The sequence below is a fragment of the Taudactylus pleione genome, unplaced genomic scaffold, assembly GCF_031769625.1.
Source record: "Taudactylus pleione unplaced genomic scaffold, aTauple2 ptg000032l, whole genome shotgun sequence".
NCBI classification, from domain to species: Eukaryota; Metazoa; Chordata; class Amphibia; order Anura; family Myobatrachidae; genus Taudactylus; species Taudactylus pleione.
In genome coordinates this window covers 8,495,907-8,508,244 of record NW_028284434.1, presented here as the reverse complement: position 1 = coordinate 8,508,244, position 12,338 = coordinate 8,495,907, and the positions used below count along the sequence as shown (strand labels likewise).

Genomic DNA, 12,338 nt, shown 5'->3' with positions numbered 1-12,338 from the left:
TTACAAAGTGTAATTATAAAATCTGAGCAACGTGTGCTATGAATTTGCCATTATATATTTGTAATTAGTAATTCAATAGTGCGCCATAAGTGACTCAGAGGTCATGGCAGCAATTCATAGGCATGAAAAGGCAATGACAACCTTTATTTTCTGGTTCCAATGCACAGTCCACTAGACAAATTCTTATCTTACGCTGAAGAGTCACAATAAAGTAACATGAAAATCAAATAGTCTTACAAAATAATCTATATTCTAATAAATTGTTACACTGAAATGAAAAAGTACATGACAGGTCAGTTTTAAATTGGTCATGGAATGCCTAAGGACAGCTTATACTTTCAGAATTGTATACAGATATATTACCGTTCTCTATAAAAGCTTCTCTGCACCCTCTGCAGGGCAGCAGTCCTCTGGGGCTGAATCGGATGTGAACACAATGTAATAGTTTTGTAGATTGAGCAATTGTTCACCATTGCACATGCGTGTAACCCGCACTGCACACTGATTGAATTGCGATTACGTACACACAGAGAATTCACTCTCAAAGTGAGTGACAGGTGCTCAGCGTTTGGGGGGAGGTAACGCAGGCGTGTCGGACCATTTAAACACGGTTTTCTGGGCGTCCATAATTTAGCCACTGCGCCCAAGCTTGCAGCAAAAGAGCCCTTTGCATGTCTGGAGACCCACTTTGTCTGTGACAGCTTAGACTTACTCAGAATGCTGATGGCCGCCTGATTTGCGTCCAATGTTACCAGTTTTGTGCGTGAGCGGCGGATGGGGGATGTTTTAAGTGAGGGTCTCTAAGCTCTGGTCAGCGAGCGAGTCATTCGCATATTTTAGCAACTGCGATTCTTGAGAGATTGCAGCTGCAATGGACTTTGCCTCCACATCTGAATCAGGCCTCTGTTCCTTTAATAGCCCAGGCTGAAAACTGGATTACAGATAAGGCAGAGCATCCGGAACAATGCTCAGTGTAGAAGAGGCAATTTATACCCCTTTTACACCAGTCCTGGGTCGGACCCAGGATTTGGAAAGCGTTTCCAACCCGAATCAGACCCCTTTTACACTGCGGCACCAACCTGGGTTATCCCCGGCTCGTCGCCGTTCACACTGGACCCGGGTCTGCAGTGACCCGGGTCTTCCGGCGTTGCAGTGGACGCTTGGAGATGATGCAATCACTAAGTGCCACTGAAGCCGGCCAATCAGGCATCGTGACCAGGATCGCAATGTTTACAATGCAGGATGACACGGGAACGACCCGTGCCCAACCCTGCGAGCTAGCCGTGTTGGATCCCTGGGGTCACTGGACCCGGGTTGATCAGTTTACACTGGCAAAAATCCCAGGTTGATGCACGTTCGCGTGCAAAAACCCGGGATTTTCATGTCAGTGTAAAAGGGGTTTTAAGAAGATATTTCACCTTGGTGATACATTTAGGATTATGTCCAGTGCAAAATTCATTACATATTTGCCATCCCTGGAGGCATAGACCCTGCTGACAAATATTACACATCATTGCTGTTTAAGTGGAGATCACTACATTTCACCTTTGTCTATGGGCCTGATTCACAGTTGTAAATAAAGTAGGAAAGTGCAAGTAATTCTTCATCTTTATGAAACCATGCTGCACTGCAGGTGGGGCAGATTTAAAATCTGCAGAGACATTTAGATTTGGGAAGGGTGTGTCCAAACTGAAATCTAAATTGCAGTGTACATCCACTACCCCACCCAGGGAACACAGTACGATTACGACATCGTAATCGTACTGTCGTTCCCCATCCCCTGCAGTGCCTACACTGAACGATCAGTCATTCAGTGTAGGCACCCTCCATCATCCCCGAACATTGTCAATCTGTCGTTATCGACTGATTGACCAGCATGTTTGGGCGATGAATGATGTTGGAAATGACCAGTGGGAGCGTGCATCGCTGGTTGTTTCCGACATTTGCATACTGGTTTGTGCCCGATCAGTGTTCGCAAATACGTGCCATAGCGCCTATTTTACCCGGGATTGAGCACTGGGGACTCACTTTTGAAAAGTAGCCGGGTCCCCGGGGACGTGCTGTGGCAAATACATGACAGCTGGCTGCAGCACAGCGGGTCCCCCCTGCAGAGAAAGACACAACGCTGTCTGTTATAGCGGCCAATGAGAGTCAGACAGACTCTCATTGGCTGCTGCTGTGGAAAGCCGTGCTGGGATCAAGTGTCTGATCCCAGCATCGGCACAGCTGCAGGAGCAGGCAGAGGAGATGTGCCCCCTGCGGAACACATCCGTGCCCGGCGCTGGGACAGTGTTTGTTCCCAGCGCCGGGTAAGCAGCCACGCGGGTACCTGGTGTAGGGACCGCCTGGTCCCTTCCACCAGCGTTGGCAGTAAAGTGGCGGCGGGAGAAGCTTGGCTCCGGGGCGCAATCTAAGCGGAGCTCACCGCCCGGAAGCCAAGAAGCAGCGGCGGTTGTTTGACACTGGCCGTGAGCCAAACACGGCTTGCGGTCCAGCAGCCAATAGGAAGCAGACCCGCCCACTCGTGGCGTCTTATATTAGAGCGGGAAACTACAGTCCAGCGGCGGCGGGGGAGGAGTGAAGACCTCCATAAAAGAAGAGCGTCACGGCAACAGTTCCGGCGGCCGCGCAAGAGGCCAGAAGACAACGTGATCAAGGAGGAAGAAAGGAAAGAGGCGGCGCCCCAGGCAAGGACGGGCCAGCAGCAGAAGAATGAAGCTGAGGACCGGAGAGGACTGCGGGGGGGGGGGGGGGGAGCTTCGTTAGCCCTTTTTCTTTCCACCCCCGCAGTCCTCTCCGGTCCTCAGCTTCATCCTTCTGCCGCTGGCCTGTACCAGTAGGCGGCCTTGGGCCACCAGTATTTAATCCCTCCCTAAACCACCAGGGTTGTCGGGCACTAGATAAATTCAGACAATAGGCCTGTGGGTATATAGGCTGGCACAAGGCCGGGCTACATAGGGGGCATTAGGCCAAATGAAGGTATCTGCCCCCCAAATAGGTGAGAGAGACCTGGGCATTAGGCCCAGGTCACTGAAGGGCATATAGGTGGGCCACTACATTAGGGGGGGATTACTACTGGGGGCAATGCATAGGGGGGGGTTACCACTAGGGGCAATGCATAGGGGGGGGGGGATTACTACTGAGGGCAATGCATAGGGGTCAACTACTGGGGCACTGCGTAGGGGGGGGGGATTACTACTGGGGGCAATACATAGAGGGACTACTAGGGGCAATGCATAGGGGATCAACTACTGGGGCACTGCCTGGGGGGATTACTACTAGGGGCAATGCATAGGGGACTACTAGGGGCAATGCATAGGGGGTCAACTATTGGGAGCAATGCATAGGGGGGAGGGGACTACTACTGAGGGCATTTAAGGGGCATGTGGGGAGGTCTGATGCGGTTGGCGGTATCAGATGGGCATGCCAAGGGGATGTGTGGTGGCATGTGGGGAGGTCTGGGGGACATATGGGGACCTCTAAAGCATAATTTCAGATGGGACCCAGAATGGACAATAGGACCCCACTTTTTAAAAATGGAGGGTCCCTGGGACCCACATATTTTGTCACTCAGCGCGATCACTGCCGATTAATGAGCAATTGAACGATAACGATGTAGTTAACGTTCAATTGGGTAGTGGATACCCGCCTTAAGAATAAAGCTGTCCAGCATTTGTGGGTTACATGCAAAAGCAGACGGTATTTACCCCACACGCAAAAATAAAGTATGTATTTGCGCCCCTTGTATTGCAACATAGTTTGTCCAGGTACAAAGTTACTTGCTCCATCTTACTCTATTCCCAAATCTGAATCAGGCCATACATTTCCTACCTGCCCCCATTTACGTTGTTGCTCTTGTGGCCGGCGGGTCTCCCTGCTGCACATACGGTGATCCTGCCCAATAATTCAAGCATACATGATCTCATCAAAGCCACAATAGGCATTCAACTCCTGGAGTCTCCCTTCTATTGCTTAGGCCCTTGACCTATTCCTCATGGTACTCTGCCCCACAGAAACACATTAAACATATTTGAAACGAAGCCAAATGGAAAATGACGACCTCTCTCTCTATAACTATCACTATTAACAGAATCTGGACAGTATTCTAAATGGAACATATCACTGCCATCTTACAGAATACCCCAGACCACTTTATAACAGTTTGGACCTCACATTTTGATACCGAGCCCCCTCTGACCAATATCTGACCTCTTCTCTGAAAGTCTATGCCCTGTTGAGCTATTTAAGATTGTCGTTCTTTTGACGGCTAAGTAATTTTGCCCATGCTACAATGTTGTCTCTCCTCTTGTTATCCTTATCCTTGTCATATACCCCTCTCGCTTTCTCTTTTTACCTCTCCCTCCTTCATTTTGATATGTTTACTCTTTTGTCCTAATATACATCATTCGTACTATTTTGCTATAAAAATGTTCAATAAAATGTATTTAGCATTTGTAATGTTTGGGCCTCTATGGATGATATTAAGCAGCAATCCACTTCCTGTGTCCGCCTTTTTTAGAATTTTTCCAGGTCCGTCACTTTATGTCTCTTCCCCAGACAGACGTCCTGCCCCCACCCCTTTTGAAGTGCTCTGCCTTATCTGCGACCCACTCCGGGGACAGTGGCAGGTGGGGAGTTTGACTGGGGCGGTACACCTGTCAAACCGTAACGCAGGTGTCCTAAGGCGAGCTCAGGGAGGACAGAAACCTCCCGTGGAGCAGAAGGGTAGGATCTCTTCTATCCATATTTTGCTGATTGATGTTACCTCTGTTACCCAGGGCCGTCATGGGCGGGAGTGGGAAAGGGATCTGGGACCACCTCCGTATGACTGCTGCTGGGAGGAGGTGAGGGAGGGGATAGCTACGAGTTCCATCTCTACACAAATTAAGGAAACTGCATATAAACTTTACTATCGGAGGTATTACACACCGGTCAAACTTTCTAAAATGTTCCCTACCTCCGCTCCGAGCTGTTGGCGGTACTGTGGCCACAGAGGAACACTCCTCCACATTTGGTGGGCATGCCCTATTTTCCCATTTTGGAAGGAGGTTCTCTCACTTGTCAATTCCCTCTCTGGCCTCTCGCTCTCCTTGGATCCATGGGTGTTTCTCGCGACCATTTCCAGATATAGATTTTGTGCTGAATAAATTGTTCTCCCATATTTTAGCCGCAGCTAAATCTTTAATAGCTAGACATTGGAAATCCCTTGACCCTCCCATAGTCTCTGCTCTTAGGAATTAAATTTGGTATATCGCTAGCATGGAAAAGATTACCTATTACCTACATGATTGCCCTTACAAATTTGAACTAGTCTGGAGCCACTGGCTCTTGAGAGAGGGCAATAGCATCAAACCAGAGGAGGGAGATGAGTTATCTTTGTGTTTCCAGACTGTCTGCTTTGCCTTCCTCGGGTCCTCCTCATCAGTCTATCTACCTTGTGGTTTGGTAAGCCTTACTCCTTCACTTATGTGTATTTTGGTGATGGGTTTTGTTTAATATATGTACCTGTGTTTTGTTTGTTTATTGGGAAAAAGTTTTATCATCATTATCCAAGATTTATAGGGAACCACAAGGGGTCTGCAATGCCGTACAAAGTGCATACGTAAGTACAAAACAAGGATTGCAGCACATAAGGTGCATACAAAAGCATAGTAGTACAAAAAAAGGAAGACGATGCTTAAGTAAGAAAAAGGAGAATACATGAGAGAAGAGAGCCCTGCTCATGAGAGCTTATAAGAGGGGTTGAGCCAGCGTGTAAGGACAAAAGGTGTGGCTTAGGAGGAGAGTTGGTAGGCTGTGATGGGTTTTGGTAGCCCGCTTGAAGTTTTGGAGAGAGGTGGAGAGTAGGATAGGGGGAGGAGTGTGTTCCAGTGGTGGGGAGAAGCACAGCAGAAGTTCTGGAGGCAGGAGCTGGAAAAGGGATCAGTAGGGAGGAGAAGCAACAGTTAATAGCCGAGCGAAGAGAGTGGTGGACAGGAGTGTGGAGGGGGAAGAGGTTAGAGATGTAGGGGGGAGAGGATTGGCTGAAGGCTTTATAAGAGAGTGTGAGGCGTTTGAAATGTACATGTAAGGGAAGGGGAACCAGAGGAGATAGAAACAGTGCGGTATGCAATCGGGAAGCCGACTGCCTAAATACCGGCAGCCGGCTTCCCGACTGTCATATCCCGGCAAGGGTGAAATGCCGGGCGTCTAGATGTAGGGGTTGTGGGGGGGAGGGTTAGGTTTAGGGCTCCCGGGGGGGGACTTAGGGTCAGGCACCCCCCCCGGGAGGGTTAGGGTTTGGCTAGGGAGGGTTAGGCACCCCGGGGGGGGATTTAGGGTTAGGCACCCCCCAGGGGACTTAGGTCTAGGCTGCGGGGAAGGGGGTGGTTAGGGTTAGGCACTTGGCGGGGAGGTTAGGGTTAGGCACCCCTAAGGAGGGTTAGGGTGGTTAGGTTAGACAATACTTACCTATCCATGATCGGGATTTCCAGCGCTGTCGGGCTTCCGCTGCCGGGATCTCTGCTGATGTCGGGCTGCCGCTGCCGGGAATGGAACCATGCGGCCGGCGGTATTTCATACCAATTCCAACAGTGCAGTTAGCCAAGCAGCAGCGTTGAGGACTGGAGCGAAGGGAGTAGGAAAAGCCAGATAGGAAGAGTTGAAATGGAAAAGTTGAGATGACCAGTCAGTGAATTAGGATCTTAGTGACATACAGTATATGCACCTCATGCTCACCAAGCGCATGCTGTATTCTCCTACAAGCGAGCATGGAAAGTGCAGAATTACTGAACACTTATAAGTGGGAACAAGACCTTATGGTTCAGAATTGATCAAACATTATCCATAGGACCTTGTAATGCGAAAGCAGTTCTGAACTATTTAAAGAGGCATCATCTTGAAAAGAATATGCTATTCTGATAATACTAGACACTAGTGATACAATAGGCTGCAATAAAGCCATTAGACATTTTTAATGGCCTTGTATAAGCTATAACAAAATACTATAATTTAATAATGCAATATTTTCAACATCCATTTTGCATAAGTAACAATGGGTGAAACAAGTAGCATGGAACGACACATTCAAGACCTTCATTGCTGCACAGATCGGCCAAACTACATTTCAAGGGGTGCGGACCAGTGGGACCCGCAGCTGCCAGGAAGATGATAGTCGTACAGTATGTATGAACGACCATCTACGGATATATCTGCAGATCACTCGATCTGCAGATATATCTGTCAGGTGTGTGTCCACCTTTAGAATATCGATTCCCAAACTGGATGCCGTGGCAGCCTGAGGTGCCTGAAGGCACTTGTAGGAGTGCCACGGGTTGGTGGTCCAGGACCGAATCAAATTATTTATGGTTAATTTTATAGACTAAACCAGTGCTAGTCACGGCCAATCATAAAATATGTGGAGAAACAGAAGTGCAACCCTGACCAGCACCACATAACTGACCCTGAGGATGATATACTGTATAAGCACAATTTAAAATTTAAAAATGTTTTCTGAATAAGAAATTTTTGGCCTAGGGGTGCCGTGAATAAAATGCTGATACTCTAGGCGCCGTGACTCAAGAAAGTTTGGGAACCACTGGGCTAGATATAGAATTAGACTAAAAGCATAGCGTTGACATTTTAACAATGTCGACATTACAGCATGTCAACATCATGAATATGTTGACCTGTTCAATGTAAACATTGTAAACGCTGCCAAAAAGTACCACATCAGAGACTGCTGTGTCATACATCTAACTTCTTCGAAGAGGCAGATAACAATTCTCATTCATATACATTATATATGGCTTATAGCAACCGAATATTGTAGACAGGACAGCAGACTGTAATTAATAAAAAACAGAAGCTACAAAAACTGATATTGAAATGTATTTTAACACTAATGTTACAGTGCCTGTGCTCACGTTGGCACAGAACAAAAACCCCTGTAGTCATAGCAGCCAGTATTTATCAGACTGATGTGTCACAATTATAAGTGAAGCACATGATATTTACCTCTACTGATTAAAAAACAATTACTTGATAGTATATTTTTATTAAAAAGACGTATTGAAAAAAATAATTACAAAGAAAAAAAAAAATGTAATGAAGCACAAGAACGACTGGACAAATTTAAGAAAATTGAGCAATGCAGACGTTTCACACTCATTGAAACAATGAATTATAATAAGAGGAGGCCTGGAAGAGAGGGAGAAGAGCATAGGGGATTAGACAGCGCTTGTGCCCCTTGTGGCCTGCTGGTGAGCAGTGCACGCCAGTAATGAATAGACAGACACTGCTCTGCCAGACAATGAGCAGGAGGAAGTGGTTTGGCCGCACAAAATCCAGATGAACAATAGCAATTTAACATCATTGATTGGCCTATGGTAGTTACACCATCTGCATTGCATTCCATCACATTCCTTCTCATTCTATTCTGTGACTGATGATATATCAAACCAATTTATACCGCTGCATAATGGACATGAGAAAGGCCTGATAGGGTAAGGTGCACAGATCTACATTAGTAACTAGGTTAGAGGCCTTGCTATACACAATTTAGTTTAACACACAAAAGGCACCTGCCACTGAATTACAATAAAGGTCTTTTTGCATTTCAGAGACCTACAAAAAAAATTCATATTAATTCCCCGTATGTAATGAGTGGCAGGGACACACAGGGACAGAGCAACCAGCATGCGAAGAGTAATAATAAGACAGGAAACAGTCAGCAATAAGTAGAGCTGTCTCCAACTCACGTGTGTTAGGGCCATCTGTATAAACATACACAGAACACGTTTATGGCCACAATATTCAGCAGTGACATCAATCAGGTCATGTCATATACATGTAAGGATTGCAATCCAATATTCAGGGGTGACATGAATCAGGACAGGTCATATACATGTAAGGATTGCGATCAGAGGGTTTAGGAAATAGGTAAAGCAGATCAGTTCCCTGGCAGTTTTATGAGGAAGAGGAATCAGGAATGATACATTGATATACCAGTCAGGCAGTAAAAAGACTAGTGTGAAGGCCATTGGCATAAGAGACAGTTACAGATTATAAGAGGAGGAGGATAGCCACTTATTACAAATGGGGATACTTCATACAATGAGAGAACAAAGAGCCCATTGGCCAGTGCCAGTAAGTATAAAGAAAAGAGGGACCAGTAACTATATGGGGTCACAGAGGAGAGTGTACAGGGGGGCTGGGAGTGGGAAAGTGACCAGAACATCCGGGCATTCATGGGGGCTCCTGGATACAGGGGCCCCAGACTATAAAATGGAGGTACCTGCCTACATGTGAGCCTGGGCACTGCATTGTCGTCTCCCCACCATCCCAGGATGGTATTACACACCTGGTGGCTGCCTTCCCAGTATGGGGCCTGGTTGTGGCTCAGCATGTTCATGTACAGGGATCTGCTCAGGTGACTCCTCATGTACCGGCCACTCCACATCTTCTTCACCACGGCCAGGCTGACCACGTAGGTGAGGACCCAGCACACGAACAGTTTCATCTGAGCAGCACCCGCTGATCTCCGCCGGCTCCGAGCCTGTCCATGGCACACATCAGCCCGGGGAGGAGAGCGCCGGGTGGGGGGGAAAGCGACCGTGATGGGAAGGAGGAGTGAATAGGAGGACTAGGGGGACGGAACCGTTATTCAGCGTCTGTGTTTCCGCACGGGCACTATTCTGCACCTGTTCTTAACGCACAGTGACAGAGAGGTCGCTCTATGCGGCGAGAAGCGTGTATTGGACTGAAGCTATTAAGCGTCGTCCTCTCCTCTCTATGGTTTGCCCACTTCCGGTGGACTCGCTGCTGGTTGGCAGCTTGTTGCCAGCCAGAGTATTTGGTGCCTACGTCATGTAACATCATCAGGGAGGTGTTAGACAGCACATGAGGTGGCCAGTGACATATATATACCTTCATAATTGTTCACTAAAACATAAGTAGTAGTGCTGTAGCACACGCCAGTCACTGTTGTGATATGGGCAACATTATGCCCCTCTCCCCATGTAATAGTGCAGGGATAGGCAACGCCAGATGCAGTTTAATTACGCCTCCCAGCATGCACTGCCACAGTTTTGCTTTTAGAGCTTGCTAAAACTGTAAAGCAGGGCATGCTGGAAGGTGTGGTTCCACCTCTGTAGTTACATAGTGAGTAATGACTCCCTACTAGTATCAGAAGTCAGTAACCCCAACAGTGCATACAGCTGTGCCGAAATGCACGACCTGAAGTCATGCGTCCGTCCCGACATACTTTTTAACAAAAATATGCGCCTGAGTCGCATCGCTAATGTGATCAAACTTACAGTGCACAGGTACCCTGGACACTGGCGCCAGCATTGCGTGCAGCTGCTGTGTGCGGCTCAGATGCTAACATGTAAAAAGGCAAAAGACAGAGGTCCAATAGGAATGAGCCGCGCCATCCTTCACGCCATACATCGTTGTTCTTAATCTGTGACTATGGGCCGTATTCAATTGCCGGCGAAAAGCCGAGATCGCCGAAAAGTCCTCGCTGGTGACGTCATTTCGCCCGGCGAGAACTTTTCCCCGTATGCAATTGCAAAGAGTTTCCGCCGGTGCGTAAAGTCTGCGCCTTGTAATCAGCGGACAAGATTCGCCTCTGAGATAAGTGCAGAATTGGGGGTCTGGGGTGCAAAGTTGCGGAAACACACCTGCAGCCTTGGGACAGTACCCCAAAGGTAAACTGAGTACAAAAAGTGTAAAAACTGCTTTAGATCCCCCAAAAAAGTACTTTCGTTTTGGGGGCAAAAAAAAACAAAGTTGGTGGACAATCTTAAAAACTAGTGAAATAGAATCCAGGGGACCCCCAAATATGCCCCAGGTGTTTTTTTGATTGCAGGTGTTTGCTGAAGGTGCGGTTTTTAAAAATGCACTTTAGCGATTTTTAACCATGCTTCGACCATTTTCTTGTACCCCAAATTTGCTGAGACTACTTATTTAAAAAAAAAAAAAAAACTGCTAAATGCTATTCTTCACCACTTATGCAAAGACGCTAAATAGTACCAATTGAGAGCATTTAAGCACCCCAAGTACCTCCAGCAGGGCTATTTGGGGGTACCCATAGTGATCCCCTATGTCAGTGCATCTTTTGGGGGGTGTCAGGCTGATTTCCCCAAATCTGACAGCACTTTTCGACGATTTGAGTTTTGCTGGAACACGTTCTCGCGTCCTTTGCAATTAAATAGGGCGAAAAAGCGGAGACTAGTGCAATACTTTTCCGAAGGCAAAACTAGCAATGATGGCGAAAACTACGGCATGCGGAGAGTCCGGGACTTTTCGCCGGCAATTGAATACGGCCTATGTCCTAACTAATTAGCACCACAAAAATACTGTACTGTGACTTTGTATGCGGCTATGATGTGAATAAGACTACATTTAGGAACAAGTACGAAAGCCTGGGAATTGCTACCTGATACAGTGTCTAAGTTACGCCATGCATCTTGCGTCACATGGCGCCAAAAGGATGGTCTATGAGGGCACATATGTAATGTCTGTGCATTATTCCATTATATAAAGTGGTCATTTTATAACAAATTTATTTTTTTATATTTTAACTACCATTGTGTTATATTTTGGTATAAATCGTTTTACCTTTTATTATGTATTTTCTGTTTTCTTTATGAGAGAATGTGAAGCACTCAGTCTGCCACGCTGTAGGGATGGCCATCGGTAATCAATGATTCATAACAATCAATGTTTACCATCCAATGGCGATGAGTTTGGTATTCGATTACAGGATTGTGATGGTTTTAACCATTCCACGCTTCTTTACGAGGATGTGTTCTCTAATACACTGGTTCTCGAACTCGGTCCTCAGGACCCCACACAGGTCATGTTTTCCAGATCACCTAGCAGATGCACAGGTGTAGTCATTCCTCACTGACACATTTTAAAAGATCCACAGGTGGAGCTAATTATTTCACTTGCGATTCTGTGGAGACCTGGAAAACATGCACTGGACTGAGGGCCTGATTCAGAGCCGGCAGCTCTGACAGAGTGCTTGCTCTGAATCAGGGTGTTTTTTTTTTTGTTTTTTTGGAGCGGCCAGGATGATGGTCGCGATGGTCAAGACCATCGCGACCATCGGGCTTGCGACTATACCCTTGTGGTAGGGTCTCGTGGCCGCAAAGCCCCAAAGAGCTTCCGGCTCTAATAAATCCCGTACGCAGCGGTTGTGAAAAAATATGCAATTGCCGCAGCCGCCGGGATTTCTATTGAGACATCCACTAGTGGCATCTAAATGCCGCCGCTGTCGTACAAAGACAGACCATCGGTCACAAATTCGGACTTCTGAGAAACCCTATGGTCGCTTACAATGTCTGTCACCA

General features: G+C 47.1%; 1 protein-coding gene across 1 annotated transcript in view; it reads right to left on the bottom strand.

Annotated features, from left to right (window-relative positions):
• METTL9 (methyltransferase 9, His-X-His N1(pi)-histidine) overlaps positions 1-9,754 on the bottom strand; it is a 42,395-nt gene extending 32,641 nt beyond the window's left edge. The window contains exon 1 of the mRNA XM_088451851.1: positions 9,341-9,754. Within this exon, the coding sequence (XP_088307977.1) occupies positions 9,341-9,499 (159 nt within the window). The 5' untranslated portion in view covers positions 9,500-9,754. The remainder of the gene's footprint in view (positions 1-9,340) is intronic.
• Positions 9,755-12,338: the final 2,584 nt, after the last annotated feature.